This window comes from Phoenix dactylifera, chromosome 12 (assembly GCF_051530095.1).
Source record: "Phoenix dactylifera cultivar Ajwa chromosome 12, Ajwa_hap1_PhDact_Kaust_v1.1, whole genome shotgun sequence".
Classification (NCBI taxonomy): domain Eukaryota; kingdom Viridiplantae; phylum Streptophyta; class Magnoliopsida; order Arecales; family Arecaceae; genus Phoenix; species Phoenix dactylifera.
This window is the reverse complement of record NC_143201.1, coordinates 10,017,060-10,044,057: the sequence shown is the minus strand read 5'-3', so window position 1 is coordinate 10,044,057 and position 26,998 is coordinate 10,017,060. Positions and strand designations below refer to the sequence as shown.

General features: G+C 38.1%; 2 protein-coding genes across 3 annotated transcripts; one reads left to right on the top strand and one right to left on the bottom strand.

Moving 5' to 3' along the window:
* Nucleotides 1-1,293: 1,293 nt before the first annotated feature.
* On the bottom strand, nt 1,294-25,406 carry LOC148700409 (mRNA cap guanine-N(7) methyltransferase 2-like). Of its 2 annotated transcripts, none has more exons than XR_015971866.1 (11): nt 25,138-25,406; nt 24,946-25,024; nt 24,752-24,846; nt 24,291-24,362; nt 24,103-24,212; nt 18,725-18,847; nt 18,462-18,554; nt 18,288-18,356; nt 2,005-2,151; nt 1,823-1,920; nt 1,294-1,726 (listed from the first exon to the last, which is right to left on the bottom strand). XR_015971866.1 is itself a non-coding variant. In XM_088708286.2 (11 exons), the coding sequence occupies exons 1-11, from the start codon at nt 25,282-25,284 to the stop codon at nt 1,562-1,564; spliced, it is 1,140 nt and encodes a 379-aa protein (XP_088564412.1). In that variant the 5' UTR covers nt 25,285-25,404; the 3' UTR covers nt 1,294-1,561. The 2 variants fall into 2 exon arrangements, 1 of the variants encoding a protein (XP_088564412.1); XM_088708286.2 differs by having other exon boundaries at nt 2,005-2,093; nt 25,138-25,404.
* Nucleotides 5,636-12,761, top strand: LOC148700410 (uncharacterized). Its single transcript, XM_089926577.1, has 5 exons — nt 5,636-9,566; nt 10,132-10,908; nt 11,114-11,260; nt 11,349-11,424; nt 11,517-12,761. Exons 1-5 carry the CDS (start codon nt 9,303-9,305, stop codon nt 11,996-11,998), a joined length of 1,746 nt encoding a protein of 581 aa, XP_089782703.1. The 5' UTR covers nt 5,636-9,302; the 3' UTR covers nt 11,999-12,761.
* Nucleotides 25,407-26,998: the final 1,592 nt, after the last annotated feature.

The following is a 26,998-nucleotide window of genomic DNA, read 5'->3' as shown; positions in this document are numbered from 1 at the left end:
TGGTTGTTACTGCTCCTATGAAGCTTCACGAAATAATATGTTGACATCTGAAATTGAAGCAAGGTAGTTTTGTTAACATTTCCTCCATGACCAAGGCTAGTGATAGCACCTTCTTGTGCTCCTTTTGATATGGTTTACGTTCGCAACAAGAATGAAGAGGTAACGAGACAGAGGGTCTCCTTGCCACGGTCCATGCGAGTGAAGAAACCTGTTTCTAGGGCAGCCATTCAGAAGGATTGCCAATTTAGCGGATGAGCGTAAAACTGCATCCAATTACACCTAGTTATACTGAAACCTCGCTTTGCTTGCAGAGTCGAGAGGAAAGACCGGTTCATCTCAAGTTTAGCATCACTTTTTCATTGCTTATAGCCTTACAATAGGTAATAATTTCCTGGGCACAAATCAAAATGAATCTATGGTGAAAAAAAACTGATTTTGATGATGAGCTAAGATGTAACACCCTCAAGTCTGTAGGCCAAAGATTTAAAGATAATTTCGACTGTGCCATGGATTAGGGAGATCAGCCAGAAGTCTTCTACAGTTGAAACTCCATCCTTTTTTGGGGAATCAAGGCTATGTAAGAGTGATTGAGCCGGTGAGTCAACATTGCCATCATGGAACAAATGGTGGGAGGGTCATGATGTCAGGTATTAGTGTTCCAAAATGTTTAGGAGAAGAAATGAAAATACCTTCAAGGCCGGGAGCTTTGTCACGACTAAGCTCCATTATAGCTTTTTTAATCATCTATTCAGTGAATTGATGGTCCAGATAGATAGATCCGGTTGCTCATGCCAATTAATTGAGAAAGCCTCCATTTGCTTCTTCGGCTGCTAGAAAAGAGTAGCAAAAAAAAAAAAAAAACGCTTGAGTTCGTCAGCTACTTGTTGGTCAGTTAATTCACCAGTCCATAAGCAATCTTAGAATGGCGATTGGCCACATGTCCCCTTCTTTGAGCCATTGCAGCATTGATATGTGTCACAAGTGAGTATATCCTCCTATGTAGCTAGAGATTCAAGTTGTTCCTTAATAGCAGTTTGCTCTTGGAGATCATTCGCATGAAGATTTCTCTCCTCTTCAATATCTATTTCTTTTTTCATTCCTGACGACTCTCCTCTCCAACCTTTGCCACAGCAATTGGTTGATTATGGCCCTGACTCTCTCCAATACCTCCTAAAGAGAAATGAGCTTTGATTGCTCACTCAAGCAAGTTCATGGCATTGAGATCCCACTCTAATCAAAAGTTTATATAGTTCATTTACAGCCAAATCGACTCATGGGTCAGATAGACTAGCATTTTCAGATCAAAAGCATAAATTGTTATACTCTTACTGAAATTAAGGGTTCTTGCACTTAAAACCTAGCATTAACATATTGCGGCTATTTAGTAATGTCCTGACAGTCCTCAGGCTAATGAAGTAAAATAAACCAACAGCGAACCATGTATTCAAGATTCTTCATATGGAAATGTCATGTAATGCAAACCTATTGGCACATTTGGACTGTCAGGTAGTAACCAAACCAGATCACATATTTATGCCATTGCGAAATCAGTCCTACCAGCCTAGAACGGGTCTTGAAACCTTAAATCAGCGGGGCCAGGGCCCAAGATACCTTTCTCATGCTCCACGAGGATACCGCTAGGACCAAGAGACGTGTCTGCATGCCCGGGTTTCTCTTCATCTGCCGGTATCTGCTGCCTCCAGCTACTCCCTATCCATTCATGCCGCTGACAAGGTAAAAAACAATTGGAGGGGAATCATAAGCATGAAAATGATCATAGTTGAAAAGCTTGAAACATGATTCTCAAAGTAAGAGAACTTACTTCTTCATGGGCATGATTTCCATCCTGCAACATGGGAGTCATAATGGGAGGGACAACATCAGGGTCAGGCTTCTGAAATACAAACGTAGAATATAAACCTGCAGAAATATTGAAACTACAGTCAAGACTTGCCAGAGGAGAAGGAATCCTCATGTATAATAAGGGAAAGCGTGCAACTTCACCTAACATGTCATAGGAACGAGCAAGAAGCTTTCCTCGAGGATCTACAAAATTTACACCATAACTGAAAAGCATTCCTGCAAATTGTGCTCTGAGAGCAAATTACATGCATCTTCAGGTTTGCTAGCTGGAAAACAAAATAAAAATCCCTAGAAGAAGCATAAAAAAACTGGTTAAAATAAAAGAACACCTTCAAAGGTTTTGAAACTAAATGAAGGGTTGTTTTCCTTTCAAATAAGTTCCAACCATATGTATCGTAGAATTTGCCTTCATGAGTTTTAAACAACTAGCTATATTCAGCTGATTCTCTGCATATCTAAAAACCAATATGGGTTGGTTAAGAGTCAGACTTGAACGCATCACATTTTTAAATTTGCATAATATTTGCTAGTTGGTTTCCATAGCATATCTGAAACAAAACTTTTTAGTCACAGATCCAAACAGTGTCCATATGTAAATACTACCATATAATGCAAGTTATTTCTGCCTGAATATATTTATTTCAAAGCAGTAAACAAGTCCCATCCCATAAGTATAAGCCCCAATGTGGACCAAGGTGAGAACAAAAAGAACAACAACGATGAAGAATTTCTTGCATTGCTCGAAAGAGCATTACAAGTCATTCTAACTGAAAGCATCCATTTCAAGCAGGATCAACGTCGATTCATATACCAGTTGATCACAAAGTTATTTTGGAGTGTCCATTGTATGCCATGAGTGACTTTAATACCTATTATCCAGTCGAAGCAAAGAGGTCCACTAGTTCTTCCATGTTATTTGCTTTATGGTAGTAGTGACTCACTACTATAGTATATTTACCCCAACAGGCAACTTCTAAGCAAGATGGGGTAAATTACAACACAAATTTGGATGATGTAAAGGTATAGAGGTGGGAGCCCATCGGAATGTCCTCTCTAAGGTCCTAAATGGCCTATCTAGGAATTAAGAATACAAAAGTAGCACACAATATTAATCCTATGGGTCTGCAAGTCTACTGCTAGTCTATATAATTGCTTACAGCATAATAGTGTATGTGCCTATAAAGCATTTGCTATGCAGGCTCACAGAGGAAACAGCATAACTTTAATTACATTATGTTTGCTCAAGGGTCATTTGTAGTTTGTACCTTCAGATAGTCCTTTTGCTTATTACAATGGCAAAGGTGAAACGAATTGACTGGTTGAATGGTTACCACCCACCTTATGTTAAGAAGATTAGAAGATTAGGCTGATAACTTAAGTGGATAGTGGAAAAATCAACAAGGAATAGAAATTCCTTTTACAAGTTCCCTTCTAATGGCAGAGCATCACAACTTGGAGGGACGATTGTGGACTGCATCACTATAATTTCACAGCACTCTAGCTGACATTTTTTGTGGTGGTAGTTTTTTTTAATGTTCATTGGCACTTTTCTCTCATTCTAATCAAGACAGCTGTTTCTTCTTTTTTCCCTTTTTGTCTCATTTTAAAAGAAAGAATTTTGTTGCCTTTTACATCATCTCCACTTTTTACCTATTTCATTTAAATAAAACTAGCATTTGCATCATCCTTCAAGAAATTGCTAAAAAGGTTTCAAATATTGTTGCTGGTGGGCATGCCAGAAAACTGCTAGCATTACATACCAAGCTGTATCAAAGGTCCAAAAAAAGCATTAGAAAACTTAGAAATTAGGAAAAGTCTTTTGCAATTAGTTGGATATCTTCCTAAATCTTGGGTTGCATATGTTATGAAAGGTAGATCTAATGTTTGAAGGGTCACATGGTGGATTTTGCTGGATCCATATAAAACCTGACTACTATTTTATCTATGTAAATGACTTGGCTGGTTTCACTCAGCTTGGAATGCCTATCTTGCAACAACTTAATGCCTAAATGTAAGAAGCCTCTCCTAGATGTTGCATGGAGAGTCACAATTTGATTATTAATATAGTGCTACTTCCTACATACAACACAAGGAATGCAAAGTTTGGACCCATATTCTTTGATGGTGTGATCAAATCTCTTGTTCCAGCTACTTGAGGCCTGCTTGAGAACATATATGGATGTGTTCAGCTTGAAAACCATGTGCTCTTGCTGTAGAGAGAGAATTTTGAAACAGCTACTTGAGGCCTGCTCACTAAGCCAGATAGATCTCTTAATCTAGCATTTAATTTTGAAACAGTATTGACATTCATCTACCAAATTTCATAATTATAGTAAGCTATTGCATCCAATAGCATTCTAATGGATTTCATCATGACCACAAGCAAAAAGATTTTTCCATATACTTCATCAATTAGAATGTGCCCTCTTGCTAATAGTCATATCTTGAAAATTACAAAACAAGAAAAGATCATGCCAAAATTTCCGATTGGCCTTGATTCTGTTATATGTTGTAGATCTATGGACGATCTACACGATGACATAAAAATTTTTTAATTTCGGATTATATGTAATTTTAAAAATTAGAAATATATTTTTGGATTAAAAATAAATTTTTAAAAATAAATAAAAATAAAAAAACTCTAAAATCAAAAATGTATTTAGGGACATGGAACCTACTCTCCATAAAAACTTGGTGTCCATTCATTCAGGTTTCGATGCGATCATGTGCACAGTGGCCTAGGCCTAAATTTCAAAAAAAAATTGAAAAATAAGTAGCCTTTGTTTGGAAAAGCTCTATTGCTATTTTTCAAGGTAATCCACATTGATGCAATGAAAGAGGACCCATAACAATGACGGAATCTCCCGAATAATCGGCCCATTTACCAAGCAGAGTCTATATGGGTTCTATATGAATTTGATGTGAAATTAATTTTTTAAAATATTAATATCTAAAAATTATATTTAAATTTGAAAATAATTTAAAAAATATGAAAAATTAGTAGTATGTATTACAAAATTCAGAAGTAATTTTCGAGCTAGAAATCATATTTTTCTAACTTTATAAAATTTAAACATATTTTTAAATTTAGATATTATTAAAAATATATAAATAAATAAATAAATATGAAAAATTAGTATGATATATTAGATAAATCAGATGTATTTTCTGAGGTAAAAAAAATTATCTTCATCGTAATAAAATTTTGCTATTTTTAAATAATTGCTAAACTGACGTACTTGATAAATCTACAAAAATGAAGCTATCAAGAAAAAAGGAGCTAGATCGTAACATTGGTTAGAATCATAGGCAAATACTCTTGGGTCGGCACTATTGAAAATGCAACTAGTGCAACAAAGAGTTCAAGAGAGGAGAGAACCAGGTTGAAGCAGCACTTAGCTGTTAGTTACCCCGACGTATCTATGTGTCGAAAATGTTCATAAGAGGTTCGGCAGCTAATGAAGCATTTCGCTGATTTTAGAGCAGCGAAGGAGTGGGTTGCCAAGTAGAAGGCGGAGGCGGACCGCCAAGTGGCAAAGCCCACTTTAAGGAGTCAAAGGAGGCATCCGCTTCAAATGACGAGGAGGCACAAATGCAGACTGCTTTGCAGACGAGCCTGTATGATCAGTGACAGTAGGATGAGGTTGCCAAGCATAGGGCTCGATTTGGACCTTCATACTACGAGTCGGGCTCTGGTTCTGTAAGCAACAAGATAGATCTAAAGTTCAAGAGAACCTCCTTAGTTTGGAGGTCGTTAGTAGAGGCGGTGGCCGGATTGCATCTATGCTGGAGTCTTTTGGTAGCAAAAAGAAGTCATCCAGAAAGATTTCACCAGGAGCAGCAGTTCATGATTTAGATCCACATAGCTTTTCCATTAGATATTCAAAGTAGCAAAAGGTTGACTAAATGCTGAAGAAGAATAAGAAGAAGGGTATGTGGCGAGCTATTGGATCTTGGTTATATTTCAGCTACATCGCAGCAAATGTGGCAAACAATTCGTACTACAGATCTGTCATTTCTGCCATACAAGCTGCCAATCCTAGTATAGATCCTCCAGGCCTGAAGGACATGTACGGTGAACTTCTTGACAGTAATAAAGAGGAATTAGAGAAATGGATTGCCTTCCACAAAAGCAACTGGCCCATATATGGATTGACGGTGACGTGTGATGGTTGGACTGGTCCCACCAGGCGGAGCATCATCAACTTTCTGACATATTGTGATGCAAAAACTTTCTTCCATAAGTCGATTGATGCGTCTTTTGATCAGGTATACGACACCGCGTACATTCTCAAACTGATGGAGGTGATTGATCAGGCAGGAGAGGAGAATGTCGTACAGGCCATCAGTGATAATGGGCCACAATATAAGGCTGTCAAAAAAATCTTGGAGCAGCAGCCACATATTTTCTGGACCCTATGTGCTACACATTGTATCGACCTCATGTTGATGGACATTGCGAAGATTCGTAGAGTGCAGCAGACAGTGGAGACAGCCCAAACCATCAGCAGGTATATTTATAACCATACGTTGGCCCTTTCACAAATGAGGAGGTATCAAGGGAAAAGATCTTGAGACCAGGAGTCATACGGTTTGCTACCCACTACGTTGCAGTTGATAGCCTTCTTGAGAAGAAAGCAGCCCTAGTCAGATATTTGTCAGCCCCGGTAGCAGAAAAGCAGATATGCGAGGGCCGACACTGAAGGGAGCAGCGTCAAGGACTTGGTGACCATGCAAACATTCTGGCAATGAGCCACTGTGATAGTAAAGGCTATCAGACCATTGTACGAAGTGCTTCGAACCGTGAATAGTGAGGGTACCCCCAGATGGGTTTCCTATATCACATGATAGAGAGAGCAAAGATTCAGATCATGGAAGCAGATCCGACGCATGTCCATAAGTACATCGACATCATTAAGTGGCGGTTAAGCAGCGGTGGGACTACCAAATGGGTAGGGACTTGCACTAGTAGGTAAGCAACAATATTGAAAAATAGACTGCTATACTTGTACATTTTTAATAAGACAATAATGAACTCTATGTGCAGTATACTATCCAAACCCTCGGTTCCAGTATAGCGTACCTAGAATCAATATGGATAATGAATTTCTAGCCACTCTGCGTAATGTGATTTACAAGATGGAGCCAAATCTAGAAGTTGCAGCTATGTCTCAAAAAGATAAGTTAACTTAGATAACATGTGTAGGCTAATCGGTATCTTCTATTATTAATATAGTACAACACGATTCTTTCTCACAGATCAAAATATTTAAAAATGACAGCGACAGCTTTGGAGTCTCGGCAACTATCGTCAGAAAAGTATGAAACTAAATATATTATACATTAGGACATTTAGATGGTTACTAATGTATTACTATTTTATATGTAATTTTTTTTAATATTTTTGCAGCTGAATGGTAGATTTAATTTGGGTTGTCCGCGAAAAATCTTAAGCGGGCAATCTCGCGGAAAAGGCTTGGCTTTGTTAGTGCCCGCTCATTCTATGTCGCCCGCCTTTTCGGTCCATCCTTCATAGGGCGTACGGCATATCTATTTCTTCCCCAGGAATTTTGCTACCTCTGTACCATTCGTTTTACGACTTCGGTTGGCCACCAACTTGACCTTTACGACTTGCAGAGACCGGGTCTCCCTTCTTTCTAGTCTAGGGGACTGGCGATTTTGTTCCTTAGAGAGCTTCCTGCTTAACTATTCGAATCCTCTTCCAGACGGTCTCCTGGAGTGGCTGTGAGTGCAACTGGTCCACCTTCGCCCTCATCCATAGCAAGCAAAGGAGCTATTTGACACAGAAGTACCTCAACAACCTTGTATATGTTTACTACAATCTGAGGTTAAGGCTGAAGTGCATTTTGGAAGAAGTGGAGCTCAAATACACAGATCCGATCCATAATACTTTCATAGATGATGAGGATGATCCTATAGTCGGATGGCTTGTGGGCTAATAGTAGAAGCTGGAGCTTGATGAGCGAGGGTCACCTCCATGACCGGGTAGCCAGCAAGGCTAGCAATAGGCTGAGAGCAATATTCCATGCATCCTTCCAGCTGATCAGCCACAGCCACAGGGGAGACGGTTACCAATGATTCCTTATTCGAGACATCCTCTTAGAGGTATGATCGAGAGATGCTCAAACGAGGCTACTGCGCTATCCGATCGACTCGGTTAGGAGGGTGACATACATCCTTCCAGCATAGCCAGGCAGAGGGGCATGAAGGATGAGAAAGTAGCTGCCCGATACACCAAAAAGAGAAAACAAAAGGCACCTGAAACCCCAATAGAGAGTATGGAGGAGTTGGTTTACTTAGATTCAGAGACCAGCAGCAGCAGTTCTAATGGTCATGGTCTGCTAGCCAAAGAAAAAGTGGAGGACAGGAGATCGCCGTTTATGAGACAACTGCAGGATAGTCTTCGATTTACTGGCGAGTTTCATTTTACACATGCTACAAAAAATAGAGACCATGGTATAAAATTTGGTAGAGCCCGTGAGAATACGATTGCATATAAAAGACGGGCTACTCAAGGTCATTTAGGAGGACAAGATGTAGCTGCAGATAACCTCGCATGTGGAGTAGAATCCATAGATATATCAGAATCCGAGTCATATACTAGATCCTATTACCCGTAGCCACAGACAACCTATGATTCATACGGATATGGATATGAATATGGTGCGTCTGAGGTATCTTCTGATGGCTACTATCCTACGTAGCACGGAGCATCTTATGCAAGGAATGCCGTACCGGCGCGTACCGGCCGGTACGGGCCGGTACGTACCGGTCCGGTCCTTGACTGGTACCGGAAACAGATGAAAACCGGTATTTTCTGGTTTTCATATGCGAACCAGCCGGTACGGTTTTTCTTTTTCGGAACCACAACGCCTCGCGCTGTGGTTTTTGAAACCACCGCGTGGCGCGTGGTTTCAAAAACCACGCGCCGCGCGTGGTTTTAAGGAAGAAGTGGCCCACGGGCCACTTCTGTTCCATCAAATCAAAAAAGAAGTGGCCTCTCGGCCAGTTCTTTTTTGTTATTTTTGTTTTAAAAAAAGAAGTGGCCTCTCGGCCACTTCCTTTCCCATCAGTTGATGGTACGAAAATGAAGTGGCCTTTCGGCCACTTCTTCCTCACTCGTTCAGTTATTATAACCGAACGAGAGGCTCTGTCCAGACTCTAGAGTAAAATCCAGGAGTGAGACTCTGAAGAGTAATTAAAGATGGGAAGATTTGAGAGACAGCCCACAAATTGAGGAGGAGGTCCTGCCCAAAAAATCCAGCGGAGACTATTTAAGGTGCTTTTTTTTGGTCCTATGTTATTTTATTAATTTTGTTAATAAGTAACTTAAAAAAAATAGTTTATAAATTACTTAAATAATAAGATAATGCAAAAATTTACCTTATTAGCTTAATTTTTTGATAAGTTGTCCTTTTATGATAGAAATGGAGCCATCAAGAAAAATGAACCCTGCAAAACGTGATATTGGCTGGTCTTATGGGCGAAGACTTGGAAGTGAGGGGCAACGACACCAGTTTCAATGCAAGTTTTGCGACAAAGTTTACAAGGAAGGAGGGGTAACCAGGTTGAAGCAACACTTAGCCGAAAATTCCGGTGAGGTTGCTACGTGCCCAAATTGTCCCAGCGAGATTCGTGTGCTGATGAGGCAGAATCTCGCTGAGGTCAAAGCGAAGGAGATGGCTTCCAAGAAAAGGGCGGAGGTCGATCGCCGAGCGGCAGAGCCACCTTCCTATCACTCTAGGGAGCCAGAGGAGATCGAGGATCTAGATGAGGAGACAGATATTCAGGCGGTCATGCATGCAAGCCTGGATGATCAGTGGCAGCAGGAGGAGGTGGCCAGGCATAGGGCTCGATTTGGGCCCTCTGCATACGAGTTGGACGGCGGTTCTGGGAGCACTAGACAAGATCCAGAGTTCTTGAGGACAACTTCAGTCAGGGAGGGCGTCGGCAAAGAACGTGGCCGGATTGCATCTATGATGGGTAGTTTTGGTAGCCGAAAGAAGTCATCTAGAGGAATTCCATAAGGAGCGACAATTCATAATGTAGATCCGCATGCTCTCCCCAGTAGAGATTCAAGGCAGCAGAGGGTAGACACAATGTGGATGAAGAATAAAAAGAAAACTATATGGCGAGCTATTGGATCCTGGTTTCACTTCAGCCACATCCCAGCGAATGTGGCAGACAATACATACTAAAGGTCTGCCATTGCCGCCATACAAGCTGCCGGTCCCGGTGTAGCTCCTCCAGGCCCGAAGGACATATACGGTGAGCTTCTTGACAACAATAGGGAGGAGCTGGAGAATTGGATTTGACTCCTATAAGAGCAAGTGGCCCATATATGGACTAACCATCATGTGCGATGGTTGGACCGGTCCGACCAGGCGGAGCATCATCAACTTTCTGACATACTGTGATGCTAAGACCTTCTTCCACAAGTCGGTTGATGCTTCGGCTTATGTGCACAACACCTCGTACATGCTGAAACTTATGGCGGATGTGATTGATCTGGTAGAAGAGGAGAATATCGTGCAGGTCGTCACTGATAATGGGCCGCAATATAAGGCTGCCAGGCAGGTCTTGACGGAGCGGCGACCACATATTTTTTGGACCCCATGTGCTGCACATTGTATTGATTTTATGTTGATGGACATTGGAAAGATCCGTAGGGTGCAACAAACGGTGAAGACAGCCCAACGCATTACCAGGTATATTTATAACCATAACTGGGTCCTTTCACTGATGAGAAAGTATGCAGGGGGAGAGATTCTGAGACCAGGAGTCACACGGTTTGCTACCAACTTCATTGCACTTGATAGTATACTCGAGAAGAGAGGAGCCCTACGTCAGATGTTTGCCAATTCCGAGTGGTATGATAGTAGATATTCTTATGCCGGCACTGAAGGGAGCAAGCTAGAAGACTTGGTGACGAGACAGCCATTCTGGCAGCGGACTACTACAATAGTCAAGGCTATCAAACCATTATATGAAGTGCTGCGGGCCGTAGATAGCGAGATCTACCCCTAATGGAATTTTTGTATCACATGATGGTCAAGGCAAAGGATCAGATTATGGAGGCAGATCCAGCACATGGCCGGTCGTACATCAACATCATTGAGCAACGGTGGGGAGCGCAAATGGGTACAGAATTACATCTAGCAGGTAAGCTAAGATATAATTATAGTGATAATTATAGTGATGTAATTATATAATTATGCTAAGATAGTCTCGTATATGTGCAGCATACTACCTAAACCCCCGGTTTCAGTACAGCATAGATGGAATTGGTATGGATGAAACACTTCTGGATGCTTTGCGTAATGTGATTTACAAGATGGAGCATGATCCAGAAAAAGCGGCCCTATGTCTTGAAGAGGTAATTATGATTTAGTAATTACCAGCATGTGTAAGTATATCGGCATCTTCAATTATTAACATGGTTTTCTTATGCTTATTTTTCACAGAGCAAATTATTTAGAGAGGGCAGCTACAGTTTTGGCCAACGAGCGGCTGTCGTCAGCAAACACAATATGAATCCAGGTACGTGACACATCAGGAAAACATTCACCTGGTGTTACTTAGTTACTATTATGGAACTATCATATATGTAATTTTCATAAATATTTTTGCAGCTGAATGGTGGGTGCATTTTGGCGGATCCGCAAGAAATCTAAAGCGGATAGCTATTCGGATCCTCTCCCAAACAGTCTTTTCTAGTGGATGTGAGCGCAATTGGTCCACCTTCGCCCTTATCCACAGCAAACAAAGAAACCGTTTGACGCAAAAGCGCCTCAACGACCTTGTTTATGTGCATTACAATTTGCGGTTGAGGCTAAAGTGCATCCAGGAGGAAGTGGAGCTCAAGTATACAGATCCAATTTACGGGACCTTCACCGCTGATGACGATGATCCACTACTCGGCTGGCTTGTAGGCCAGCAGCAGGAGCCCGAGCTTGACGAGCCAGGATCGCCTCCACGACCAGCTACCTTCATAGCCACCAAAGCTAGAGTCGATCCAGAGCAATGGGCTGAGCGCAATATTCCACGCACTCCCAGAGCTGATCAGCCGCAAGCACAGGGGAGCCAGACAGAGAGGGCCAGAAAAGAAAAATAAAGGGTCCCAATGGAGAGTGTCGAGGAAGAGACTTGGACTAGCAGCGATGAAGGTTCTGGTGGTGATGGATCTTCTAGCCATGGAGGGAGCGGAGGACAGTATGGTACTCATGAGACACAGCCGGAGGGTGGTCTTTATTCACCGGTGAGTCCCAATTTACGGGTGCTACACAGGATACGGACCACGATCAACCACCTGATAGATTTCGTGAGGATATCATTGGATATAGAAGACGAGCTCCTCGAGGTCGTTCAGGAAGATAGGATACGACTGCAGATCCGACAACATACGGATACGGATTCTATTATCCACAGCCTCAGCCTGACGAATATGGATATGGTGCATTGGATTTTGCTTCCGCCATATTTGGATGGGCCCCTACACAATCAGAGGACACCTCTTAGAGCCAGAGCGTGAGCAAGAGATCCGACAGTTCTTATAACCTGGCGCGCGTTCCTTCTGATTGGGTTGATTTGTCTCCTTCTGATTATACTTATGATCCGGATATCTACGAGAGCCATCGACACTCGTCCCGATTTTAGATATCCTAGAGTACTTTAAATGTATGTAAATGATTGTATCTTAATTTGAAGATATTTTATGTATATCATTTTATTATTTGGAACGGGAGGAAAACATAACATGCAATCATGCATCATACATGTTTCAAATTTCGACCCTAAATTTAAATATAAAAACATCAAAAATCATGAAAAAAGCAATAAAAAAACATCAATCTTCACTTAATTTAAGATCCAACAGAGACAACATTTAAAAAAAAAATGAAAATGTCTGGCTCACGGTACCGGCCGGTACGGTATCGGTACCGACCGGTACGTACCGATCTGGCCGGCCACCGGTACGCCGACCGGTACCGGTACGGCGGATCTTGATCTTATGGATCGAATTTTGCTGCCGACATATTTGAATGGACCCCTCCACAGTCGTATTATCAGCCAGACGACACCTATCAGAGCCAGAGCTTCAGCAAAAGATCCGAGAGTGCTTATAACCCAGCGCGTGTTCCTTATGGGATGAGCGTACAAAACTATGACGCTTGGTTAGAAAAGTGGGCTAATGTGCCTTCTAATTATGTTGATGATCCGAATATCTACAAGAAGCATCGTCACTCGATCCAATCTTAGATATCGGTACGTATATTGTGCTTTAAATGTATGTAATTGATTGTAAAGGATATTTTATGTTGTTCATTTTAGAATGCAACATCTCACTAATCATTTTATGATTTGTATCATTTTAAAACAATAAGATGCATCATTTAGGGTTAACTGAGATCATAGAAATATCAAAAAACATCAAGAAAACATCAAAAAAAATCAAATGAGACTAAAAATCATTGAAAAAGTTCAAAAAGAGCGATTACTAATTAAATATTTTTGAAAACTCAAAAACAAAATGTGCCGATACGAAACCGGCACGCCTTACCCGTACTGGACCGATACGGTACCAAACCGGTAAGTGGACCTTGGTATTTAGTATCAGAATTTTAAAAGATTATATATACATATGTACCACACCTTTGTTCATCTATTTGTTTCTCACACCATCACGTAAGATCTCCGAATGCACAACCGTGTTGTTCCCATTACATGTAATAAAAAAAATATGCACTCTATATTGCATAACCTAGCTAGTTTAAAGTCTAGCATAACTCATCATGGACCTAACCATATACTTCAAGATTCCATTTCTCTTTAGAGCAATCTTATTTTGCCCAAAGGCACCCAAGATTAGTATATTAAGAGGTATCCCATTATCTCTTAAACAGTCCAGAAATTCATTTGAGAAATATCCTCCTCTTCCATCTGAACATAAAGCCCTAGTAGGTACCCCTAGACTCTTTTCGCCAATACTCTGTATACTATGAAATTTTTAAAATACTCAAACTTTTAGCAGTAGATATCCAAAGCTTGAGTAATGATGAACTTGTATCCTCCTCTCACAACCACATACAATGGAGGACATCAATCTATGAGAATCGGTTCAATTAATTCATCACCAAGCTCTCCTTTTTTGGGATATCGAAGGCATGAGTTGCAGGTAACCTAGTGCTAAATGTCCAAAAACCTCAAAGATCTACTCCCAACCAAGATCCGCTAAATTGGTACTGAGAGTTGTATCGGCCGGTGACTGGTACAGTATGGTATCGATATGTGCTGTATTGAACTGCTACACATCGGAACCAAGGGAGGGAGAGGGGGGGAGAGAGAGAGGGTGAGAGAGAGGCCAAGGCCTCTAGACTCACCTAAGAGAGAGAGAGAGAGACCGAGGCCAAGGCATTTGACAATAGCTTCACAAAGGGACAAAGGCCAGAGGAGGAATAAGAGAAGGATAAAGAGGAAAAGCGAGGGCTTTGCAAGAGTTCAAAGCAGCTTTGAGCCATCCAGAGCTGGCAATGGGGATCACAAGAGAGAGGGGGAGGGAAGAAGGGGAAGGCTTAGAACTAACCCACACGGCCGAACAATCCCATGTCGGTGTCAGTTCAATTTGTTACTAGCCGAACTGCTCGGTTCAGGTTGGTTCCGCATTTCTTGCTCCCAACTAACCTTTAAATCCTATCAATGTTAATATGACCTAATTTTGCATGTCACAAAAATGTAGAATTATTAGATGTGTAGTCCTACTTTAGAATCACAATCAAGTTAGTCGCAAACATCTTTCTTGTCATCATTAACTACAATAGAAGGAAAATACAAACCATCAGCCCCATATGCCATGGGTTGTCCATTTTCAATTTTTGGTTTTTATTTTCAAAATCATGGAAATCAAGACATAAAAGTTGTTTGATAGGTGAGCTTATGTTTCCAGTTTTTAAAAGCCATTGTCTAGTTTTGGGGAAAAGTCAAAGCTAAAAATGCTAGCTTTCACTTCTTTCTCTGAAAACTAGTTCTCTTTTACCCTTGTCACCACCATCACCACACCACCACTACCATCACCACTACTATCATTACCACTACCACCGATGCTGTCGCCACCAATCAGCCACCGAAGCAACCCTACCAACACCCCCCCCCCCCCGGGGCCATCACCGTTGCTGTAGCGACTATCAAACAAGTTTCAAGTTTCCAATATTCGAAAAGGAAAAAAATAATTAGATTTCGTTTTTTTAAAAGCTAAAAGTTGGTAGCCATGACAAATGCCACCTTAACGATTAGTTTTTTTTCCAAATACCAAATTATATCTCCTTGTTTAACACATTCACTTAAATAAATCAAAATCCTATGTATATATGGTGAATAAAGACTAAAAAGTGTGAATAAAGACTAAAGAGTGCCTTTAAGAACAAATGCATTTCGTTTAGATATATAGAGAACCATGTTGCCCATGGTTAGCCAAGCCCAACTAGTTTGGGATTATGGCTTGGTTGAGTTAAGATGAGTTGAACATTCCCCATAGTCAACACCAGAACCATTGCTTCAGACCCCATCTAAAGTCACACCTCGTCATCCTCCAAGGACATGCTTCTCCAAACCCCTGCAAATAACTGCAAACACGCACCATGGGCTTGGTTCACAATCCAAGAGTTAGGAGGGCTTGTCAAAAGGTTGACCACAACTAACATAAAAAGTCATACAAAGTGACATCTGCCCATTAGCAATTAGGCTGCCATACTGACGAAGCCTTACTTGATGAGAAATCCTAGATTCTTGTGCTTTTTGGTTAAGACTTGTCGCTTTAGGAACGCTTCCTAAAGTGGAGCATTTGTTGAAAAAACATTCTTTAATCTATCGCTTCCCATGTATAAAATAGTAGGCTTTTTTTTGGCTAAATAATAATAGGCTTTCTATAGCATATCAAATGTGTACTCTTTTCTTAAAAAAGCCTTTTGAGATAGCCTAAGATATTGTAGAGAATATAGAATTAAGGCTTATTCTTGACCTTTCTCCAACTCTAGATTCCTCAAATAAGTTTTTGTCCTTAGAAATAAAAAAACCTAATGTAATATCTCATCTATAAATGCACATAAAATTTTCAAATGCCACTTCTAAGTTTGGCCCTACCAATGAACATTTTCTAGAATATTGTTTATTGACTTAAGGTTGCCTATAAGAGTATGATCATGCATAAAAATAAATCCATTTATGTAATATAAAGCCATAATGAAATAAATGTAAACATCTAGTCATTAGAAAGTCGACTAAATATAGAGCTTTAATCTAGCAATACTATTTGACAAGATTTAAGCATTTTCCATTAAAGTGCATGATCTTTAGGGAAATGTTGAAACTTTCATCCCAAAGTACACTGCAATGCTTACAATGTATGCAGGGGCCAAATTGATGGAATGGATAAATACCATGTCCCTCCTTGGGTCAACTTCACTACCATGGACTCCTCCATCAGCAGTGATATTCCCTAAATGGGACTCAACTACCTGTCTTGGCCCTATGGTATACAACATTGGACATCTTTGCATCATTGTTATACCCATCGGCTAAGAATGTGCCATCTTTCTGGTTTGGAATCAAAATATCATGTGTAGATTCACATAGGCATGTACTCCCACTTGATATATGCCTCCTGAGTCATGCATTATTATAACCCTACTGGTAGAGAAGGGGTTAGCCTCTGCTTAAGCATGCAGTTACCCTCTGTATGCTAGCACATCATCGTGGAAAATACATGGCATGTTAGCCAAGCTTTGTTTATTAGACCCTATCTACTACTTAATCTCACATGAAGGATAACAAGCATCAATGATCTAACCACTAAGAGGTATAAAAATATTTATTTAATTATAAATCAGCACACATGCATAAGTTAGTTAAGTGTGAAAACATGGCATCAACTGTGGGCAAAACCAACCAATACAACCATTTAATTTTGATAATAGCAATATAAATCCTTCGCAATCCATGTAGAGTATGGTGATGCAGCATTATGTCTCGACATCATGATCCTTTGCAATCCACGTTGAGTATCGTGATGCAGCAATATGTTTCCACATTGTGCAATCATGATCCCCAATTATCCATGCTCCCAATATACTTTATACAATGTATCTTCATGATATAGATGGAAATACATAAAGTTAGGCTTTGGATAACAAGGCAATTTCCAACTTCCATTACATATTGGCCAAAAAATCAGCCAGTGTTAACAATATTACAGACAATCAATTTACATGTTCACATGACAGAAACTACTACTCCAAGCACAACATGTCACAACATCTCATTTCATACCACCATCCCACATGAATCATTATTTTAATCAACTTGCATAGTTAGTGCACCCATGCAATATGATAATTCACTGCCCACTTTTGATGTCAAAACCCTTTAAGATTATAACATTGAGTTATATTCAGGTCAAAAAATCTTTTATTTCTCATATGGCAAATTCAACTTAGAGGGTGAGCCTAAGTGCAATAAATAGTAAGAATGCTCCATTGTGACCAAAAGATCACATGCCTGAAACATGGAAATAGCCTCTCTGCATATAAAAGTAAGATTGTGTACATCGAACCCTCCCCAAACCCCATAATAGCGAGAACCCCGTGGACTAGGCCACCCTTTTTTTACCAAAGATCTACCATGTCATCATGATTGTCCATCTAGTATGCAAGCATAAAATTAACTACTTATATATTATCCAATCACAAAAAAATAAAATTATATTTAGGTCTTATGGCATGAGTTAAGCATCTAAACAGCTTGTTATGCAATAAATAAAGATCCATGCAGCCTAATAAAATGAAAACTGCCACTAGGGTGGCCAAGCATAAATAGCACTATCCAACCTCTCTTAGAGGCTAGCCTCTAGGTTAAGATTAATTGAGAACCCTGAATTTCCAAGGCTCCCACTACTCATCCAAGAAAAATATGGAATATCATGAAAATCATACTAACCAATGTCTGTTGGACTGGCCGGTGACCGGTACAAGTGGATCCAATACCATGTCATACTGTACCACTCCCTCCTACATTTTTTCTTTGTATAGTAGCAAGAAAAACATTCTATTTAACTATTATATGCTGCAAAAAGTTTCAATAATCCTAGTGGGCTTACAACCTTACTAGCAAGAACATGGCCAAATTCCAATAGTTTTATCAGCATTCAATTTGCATCAAATCTGAGAACATACAACAAACATTCAAAATTTCAAATAAAAACATATCGAAATAGCACCATGATTTGCTGAACTATTGATTTTCTCAGTAGGTACGACTTGAAGATCAAAATTCACAATATCAATATCTGCCTTCAAGCAAGTCAAAACAAAACATGCAAATAAAATTAGAAGATGAAAATAAAATAGTGTCACCTGTTATCATCATAAAACTCGGTCAAATTTTGCATCTCCACATATTCCAAGCCTGCTTCTCTAGCTAACCTGATTTCAGGTATTATCACAATGAGATCCCTTAACCTACATCTCAAAGACCTATACTAGTTTCCAATAATCATAATTCAAACAAAAAAAAGAAGTAAATTTAACCTGATCAGGCTTGGAAAGTGGACTAAGCAATGGGTTTCGGAAGTTATGTCATTAGAAAATTTCAGCTGATATTTCTTCCCAAATAAAGGAAACCTGAAAATTTATTTACATGTAATGGATCAGAATGCAAGCAATGTGTATTTAATAAAAAGAAAAAAGAAAATAGACAGGGAAATGTAATGTTTATATGAAACATTATGTTTATATCTATCTATATATATATAAGAAACACACACATATATATGTATATATTATGTTCGTACTTCTCTTCCTCAACTTCAAATGTAATGACATAGTTCTCTGAACGTATGCAATTTGGAACTGTATTTGGCTTCAGACCACTTCCCTTACTATGCGAAGCTTCGACATTCTTCTGATATTTTGTCCTGAAAAGTTGGCATGGCTTAGAAACTTGATATGATTAAAATATCAAAGAAACATAGATCACAAAGGCTAAGACAGAATAATATAATAGAATACATTAAAGATTGTCAGAGAAGGTAGAATCGCATCCATCCTAGTATGCCAAAGCTTTCAAAACTCCAATCAACCAACCAAAAATAATATGTTTACTGATTCTCAACCTATACAAGGATGGGGCAGGGTTCAACCTAGTAGGCATCAGGCCAGGGGGGTGGAGAGTGTCCAAGTTCATACATATTAGACTTTTTAGAGTTTAGTTTCATCAACATAGGATTTAAGAGATGTAAAATGTTTATCACATTGGACAAAAACACCAATGTCCTACCAAAATAATAAAACTAAAGCGTGATAAACTTAAGCTAATCTTCAGAAAATTGGTTAGAAAATGTAATAGCAAACCATTTTTTTGATACGACTAACAAGAAAGCAGAGCCTTCATCTACCTTATCAACTGTTGTTTTCTTTCAGGAAAAAACTGATGCAATCAGAACCGAGAGTGATTATTGAGAAATTGTCTCATGATGCACACAAAAAGATGTGCATTTCCTTGAGATAGTGATCTCTTTATTGCCATGGTTTCCACTTTTCACTAATGCATCCTGCATAATATGACAATCTATACAGAAGAGGGAACTTTATATCATATTATTGGGTCCAAGCCTTCTATATCTAGCATGGATCTGACATCTATGAAAAACCTATAAGAAAAAAGTCCTAGAAGAGAAGGGCTTTGGATTTCATGTCCAAAATCTGGTAATAGACAATATCAACCTTAATCATGGGAATCATATAAATAGATGATTAATCTCTTAGTTTTGTTGTCACTCATTACCTCCAAATATCCGTTTGACAAATGCCCTCTCCTTAAACAATTTGTTAATCTCTTGATAAGCATTTTGGTGATTTGCTAAATTCAAAGGCCTAGGAAATGCAGGGAGAAAAAGAACATCTTCAACACAACAAATCCATTTGAAAGCAAATCTTATGATCTATTACCAGTATATCTTAAGCTACAACTAATATGAGATCCCATGTTTAAAATATATTGATTCAAAATAATTAAATATAGAACACTTAGGTTTTTCAAATTTTTTGGAATGTATTTTAATCTATTAATGTTATTTGACCTTCCAAGATACATTTTTTATTTTTATTTTTTTTTTGGTAAGAGATACATTTTTTAATATTCAATTTGCATCTAGCTGCATAAAGAGGGAATTAATTGTATAATTGTTTAGTTAAGGCTCAACCGAACTTGAGTGAAAAGCAAAAAGGATAGGCAAATTTTAGGTTTTACGAGAATTAGGTACTTTGTATTCATAGGATGGTTGTGCCATTACCCTTTTCTGCAATCAAGGACAAAAAGTAACATCAGTTACCTTATAATTAAGCAATGTAAACATTAAGGACCAAAAATCTGTCAGGATTTTTTTTTTCTTTTTCCTTTTTTTTGAGGTCACATGCACCATATCATTTAGGGCTTGTTTGAGATGTTCCAACTGAATATAGTGGCATCATTCCTGCTCCAGCTCCCTCTCTAGCTCTCTTTGGGACAATCCCACCAGATCCAGCGGGAACTTCCGAAACAAGTCGTGGTACAATTTCCTTTCTTAAATAACATGCCATCATTGTACTTGTCCTAAAGGGCTTAAACCATTACCAATAAACTTATCCCAACTTTTGAGAGGCAAGCTTTGTGAATCCTTTTTTGTAAATTGCAAATCATTCTGACTATAAATATTTTTCAAGTTCTTCTTCACAACTTTCATCATTCTTAACTTAGGTCTTCTTTTCCTCTTTGCAAACCGTTTAATACATCCTCCTATTTAACATCTTAAATTTTTTGTTGCAAGTCTATACCATCTTACTAATTTACACTAGTATGCTACGCTTTGATATACTCGTTATTCATGCTAACATTCCTAGCCAAACTAGAACGCGATAAATGTATGCTAACCAGCATGCAAAATTTTCTATGAAATCCATCAAAACAATTCTAATTTGGTTTCTTCTAAAGAAGATAAGGTGAAAAACTCTTCCAAAAAGTAGGACTGACTTAATACCTGTGGACAACCGTGCAACTTATCGTGAAAAAATGGAGGACCACGTGTAATTGATCTCTATGCTTTTTCCAATTGCTTCCAGACAAAACCAATATGTTTCCCTTGTCTTTTACATGAAAATGACGTATTTGCCATTCTGGAGACTTCTCTTATAGTGTCTGACTTGTTCTTCATACATAGTTTCATATTATGCTTCCCAAAGTGGTGACCATTAGTGCTACTACACCATTCACCTCAACATTCTCATAGAGGCAGGCTCATCTGTTGCCCCAAATTCTGAATTGGCCAACAATGCAAGTCAGTTTATCACCTTATGCAATTTTTACTTGTCTCCGAGGCAGTATATCAATTACAATAACACCCCAACTAACTTCTCCACTTCATCCACCCATCTTAAATCTTATTAGAGTCTACCTTATCTCCCTTTTCTAAATTAACAAAATGTCAAACATAGTCTATTATATCAAAGGGTTTAGCCCCTGAACTCGATATGTCACTAGGAGTAAACCAGTCTAGAACCGACTCGCAAACACAATATAGTTGACAATTCTCTAATTTTTCCAGTTGGTCTGGTTCATTAAAAAAAAAAAGTATTTTCACTAGTATCATCCTTAAATAGTTTATGATTATCATATCGCAAGTTCCTAAATTTATTGATATTGCGATGATATGTTTAAAGTTATACATTTGATGTTGTTGTTTGTGATTTTTGCATACCATGTTTTTTCTTTATCTTTTAGTTATATGTATGATATACTAGTAAAAACTTAAATAGGTTGGTGGGTGAATATGGTTTTATGTACAATAAATGGGTAAGGTATAGCTTTGCATTCAAGAACTCCATCATAAATGGGTCAACCTGGCGCAGCTAGACAAAATCCAACATGATCTATTGCCACTTCTAGCTTTCAATCACTTTTTGACCTAGAAATCAACTATTTGATTCCACGAAGATGGTACTAGCTTCAACTATTTGATGTAACAACTCTCCAAACCACAATTCCAACATGAACTATAAAGTGATACTTATATAATTATATTATATTGCAAATATATAATAATTGGAAAGTACCATGATGAGGTAGCTCAACTTTTCATAGCATAATAATTCTATCTCAAAACATTTTTCTTTTCAAAACTATAATTAGCATGAATACCTCACATAATATAATAATATAGTTTCGATAAATTTTCATAATTAAAGTGTAAAATTACAATTTTTAATTATATTTCTTCTTCTACATGTGCACTTTCATATACACTTTTACTAGTACTATTGAAGACGAACTTTAAAAATTAAATACCCCACTTCTACATTCAATCTTTTAAAAAATCTAACTTGCCCTACATTTTCAGTTTTCCTCTCACATACTGACTTTTAGATTTTTTTCCCTCTAGTTTTCAGACTAACGTATCATATTAGATCATGATAAGCTATATATTTAGCATTACTAGCTTTTCTGCATCTTTCTTAGCTTTAACAAATGTCTTTTTGCTGTATCGTTAAGCAAGACCTTTCATCGACTATCTTTGGATTCATCGGCAAGCTTCAATCGCATGTGGCCAGCTTACCTGCCCATTCTCCCTAGTAACCCTCTTAATAAGCTACAGCATCTAATACCACATTTATATTTGGTGCAGCTCTTGATTTATGATGGCTCTCCTACACCATTGTTATGATATATTTTGCTCTTGAATTCCATCACCTTATTCTAGGGCATATCATTTTATATATAAATATTTTACTTCTTGCATATACATTCTCAAAGAAGGGCATGCTACGATCTCCCAATTCAGCAGGTGATTGTATTCTAGCTTAAAAGCTTTAGCAAACATTTTATTCAAAGATAGAAGACACCTACAACAAATAACCCCGAGTTCATTGAGTTGCCAAAGGTTTCAATCCTCAGGGATGGGGCCATCCTAGTTTTTACGTGGAATGGGATGCTCTGCATCCTGACACTTGGGATGGTGGATGTCTTGTTCCATCCCAATCGATTTCCTGATTTGTCCCATCTAAACACTTGAAATGGTAGGACACCCTGCTATCCCACCAGTATTTAAAATCATAAAGTCGCCCGAGTGTTCTGGATCGTTATTTTCAATTTATTATTCATTGGGTTCTTTTTTTTTCTTTTTTCCATGGGGTCTTCAGTTTTCTGACATTCATCTTGATGAACTGGTGTAAGTATTATTTTTTATATTCATTCTTTAGTGAGTGTTCTTTCTGTTCATTCAGCTTTTGCTTCAGTCACTTGTTTTGTGAAGTGCAAATCATGAATTACCATGAATCCACCTCAATAATGTGATCAATAACAGTTTGATTTTATATGCTTGGACCTTCTGAATTGCTCATTACTATGAACCTTACAACATTTTTGGCCTTCCTATCATCATATAAAATTTTTACCTAAGTCTGAAAGGCATCCAATGATCACAAATCAGTTTTCCACATCATCCATCTAATCATAGTTTCATTATGGATTTTTTAACAGCACTCCAACTATTCTACATATATCATCAATTTGAAGCCTCATATCCACCCACATTTACTTTGACTATAATTGCATTTTATTATGCCTTTTCCTAATCTACATATTCCACATTTACCAAAATCTATCAGTTAATACAATATGATTTGCAGACAGCATTATCATAGCACATTAGCATCTTTCCTTGAATACTGCTGATATATTATTTATAACAAGCATAATATGGCTATAGTGCCAACTATTGGTGTAAACTGTAAGTCCATTACCATCAGAATTTACTTGTTTCACCATATCACAGTTCTATATATATGTGTAAAACCACTCATCTACAAAAGCCGATGACTTATAAACTAGGCAAGATTATAAGTCCATTTCTGACCCTTATGCATAAAGCAAATCTGGTTTTCAGAAACCATTGTTCTCTTTTTAACCTATATTTCTCTGAAAGTATCAGTTTTGAGCAACACTGTGCATCTTCAGCACCCTGCTAATCAGTGCAATATCACTTAAAATTTGGCATTTCACTTATTCAAGGTCTCAACAAATAATATAACTGATACCTAACTTCCCTATTCTTTTTCCATACTTGTTAGTTTGATGATAATTCAACAATAAAGAACATGCAAACTTGATATGACAAATAAAAAAAAAAAAAATCCATACCATATGGTAGATGAGTCAGGAGTTATACCAAAAAAATATCCCCCTGGTTTAAGCAAAGATGATACATTGTGTAGAAGGCTCCTTGCTCTTTCCTCGCTTTCAAAACATAACTGGAAAGGAGTGCTCCATCAATTAGCATGATGAAGAATAAGAACTTAAAGGGAAAATCATCAAGGCTACCAACTTACATGCAAATGCTGCAAACAGCAAACAATATCTGCTGGGATACCCTTATCTTGCAAATATGAGTCTAAATTTTCCTGTTACATGCAAATACATTACTATTCGCAGCAAAATATCCAGAAACAAAATTTGCGCTGTTATGTTGTTTGGTACTAGATTCTTGATGGAGAGTAATACAACTACTTGATTCGCTGTGACCTTTTACCATTACAAAATATGCACAACCAGAAGGAACTCTCCATTGATATCCTTCAATTCAGAAGTGATTGCTCACCAACCAGCCAAGATTTTTGAGAAATTTAATCTCGAAGACATTGACGGACCTTATATTTAGTCAATAAACTCCTTTATTTTTTCTTACTATTTTAGTTCTTAGCATTAATTATTAAGAATAAGAGCGGGCGTAAGTCTTGCAGCAACCCTGTGAGACAAGTGAAAGCAGGGAAGGTGGGGTCAGAAAACTTACAATAGAAGGATCCAATTCGCAGAACTCAGCGGTGTAAGGTTTCCTCTGGCTCTCCCATATCTCGCGAGCTTCGCTGATGCCGGACGTTGAGGCATCTGTTGTTAAATTCCCGAAACAATCAAACGCCTCAGGATTCAGCCACTAAGGAAAAGATTTGAAATCGAAATCAAAGGGAGAGAAGGGGGTGAGCGCACCGATTCCTATGTAGTGCCCGATCTGGGCTTCGTCCCACTTGTCGGTGTCTGCGCCCCCGCCACAGTACAAATCGCAGACCTACTTACAGTTGGAAAGAGAATAACAGGAGAATAAAGGAAAAGGGGTATTGAGAGAGGGGGGAGATGATTTGGGCGTGACAATAAGAGTAGGAAGTGATGCGAGGGCCGTACGGTTGCGTAGGGGAAGACGAAAATCTTGATGAGGGCGGTCTTCGCGAACTCGTAGAGTCGGTGGTGTGCCGACTCCGCCCGGCTCACGAAGGAAGAGGGAGGAGGAGGAGGAGGAGGAGCGGCGGCGGGGGCGGTCGGCGCTATCATCGTTGCTCTCTCCGTCACTGCGTTGAGCGGGGGACACCCAGCACCCGTCACGTTCGTTCCACAACGGGGTACAGCAACCAAGTCGGAAGGACCGGACTTTTCGCCCCTTCATTTTGCCTCGTGGGCTTTAGTTTTACGGCGAGGCAGAGAGATTTTGACATTTTTTCAAAATAATATTTAAAAAAATATTTAGGGAAATGACATTTCCGAAAAATTTATATAACATAAGCTATACGAAAAGGCGAATCGTCGCGGGCAGATCATCCGTCAAATGGCTACCCTCCAGAGCTTGGTTGTATTTTTCTTCATTTTTTTATTCTTTTTTAATGTGTTTCCTTTTGTGGAGTTAATTCCTTATTTGTCCCCAAAAAAAATTTTACCAAAAAAAATTATTTAACAAAATAACCCTCCCTAATTCTCAACCCGCCCTTTGTCCATATAGCTACCGTGTGAAGTTTTCGTTTTAGAGGATTGTCATAGATTACTCTTCCTTTCCCAGTTAGGATATGCATTAAAATATTTTTTTTAATAAAAATTAAATTATAAATATTTTTTATAAAGATTTATGTTAAAGTTATACTAGGAGTTTCTAAATCATATGATTATTGCTGTATAAATAGTTTAGAAGTAATAAATTATATCCAATATTCGGATCATCAATATGGGATTTCCATCGTCCAATTCAAAAAAGATATATATATGTTGCACCAGGTTTAACTAAAGCTAGCCTTTTTAGTAATGAAATAGTCATTGGTGTCAAATTAGTAACTCAAACCCTTAGTTAAATGATAAATATATTTTTTGAATCAATATATACTCTTTTAATGATCCATGTCTCCACTCTTCTTATTTATGATTAGAATAGAAGCATTAGAGTAAAGTCATAATCATTGTTTAACTTTTAAAGGATCTCATAGATTATTTTGTCCTATTACAAAATGATAGATTCTAAATGTAATTTTAAAAAAAAAAAGACTGTTGAGATTGGACTGAGAAATGAAAGCTAAGACATCAAAATTCCATTGTATTTATTTTTTTATTCAATGCCAATGACTATTTTTTTCCCTTGTTTACATGGTTTGCCCCTTTGGCTCTAGGAATGAAGATATCCTTTTAGAAACAGAAGATTTGTTATCTTAATCTTTATATATTTAAGAAAAACTACTTTTTTCTATAACAATATCTTCGGAACTTAAATCATTAAATTCTTAAGTATATAATTTAAATTTTAAATTTTTAATATTTTTATGTATTTAAATTTTAAATTTTAAAATTTTAAACTATATAAAGATAGCTTAATTTTCTAAATTTCAATTCTAAAAACAACTCTAATTAGGTTGTTATATTAAGAAAAATATTTTGTAACAATTTTGTTTATCCCAAAGGGTTGATTTTACTGATACAAAATAATTGAGTAAAAAGTTGACTAATCTATTGCTTTGAGTTTGGCTGATTTATTTCAGAAGGCCTTCAGTTATTCTCAAGTAAAAATCATCCATCTGAAGCTTCACATCAAGTAGCATAACTCTAAAAAAGTTATAAAAATATTTCCTGCAAGCTCACATATAAGCACAGAAAATTTTATTTTGAGCTACCTTAAAAGTCGACTCTAAGCTTGCAATGAGTTGATCCCGAAATATTGTCACCGAGTGATATGCCTTCATAAGCCTACTCTTACAAATCGCGAGTCGACCCCAGAATGACCACAAAGAAA

Bases quoted from the DNA above. Each gene is read 5' to 3' on its own strand.
- LOC148700409 (XM_088708286.2), bottom strand. From the start codon at position 25,284: ATGATAGCGCCGACCGCCCCCGCCGCCGCTCCTCCTCCTCCTCCTCCT. The intron at 18,357-18,461 runs GTTAAATTTACT...ACCTGAAATCAG, and splicing joins CACTTTCCAAGCCTGATCAG to GTTAGCTAGAGAAGCAGGCT. The intron at 1,921-2,004 runs GTGAAGTTGCAC...ATATTTCTGCAG, and splicing joins TCGTTCCTATGACATGTTAG to GTTTATATTCTACGTTTGTA.
- LOC148700410 (XM_089926577.1), top strand. From the start codon at position 9,303: ATGATAGAAATGGAGCCATCAAGAAAAATGAACCCTGCAAAACGTGAT. The intron at 10,909-11,113 runs TAATGGAATTTT...CTAAGATAGTCT, and splicing joins TAGATAGCGAGATCTACCCC to CGTATATGTGCAGCATACTA. The intron at 11,425-11,516 runs GTACGTGACACA...ATATTTTTGCAG, and splicing joins CAAACACAATATGAATCCAG to CTGAATGGTGGGTGCATTTT.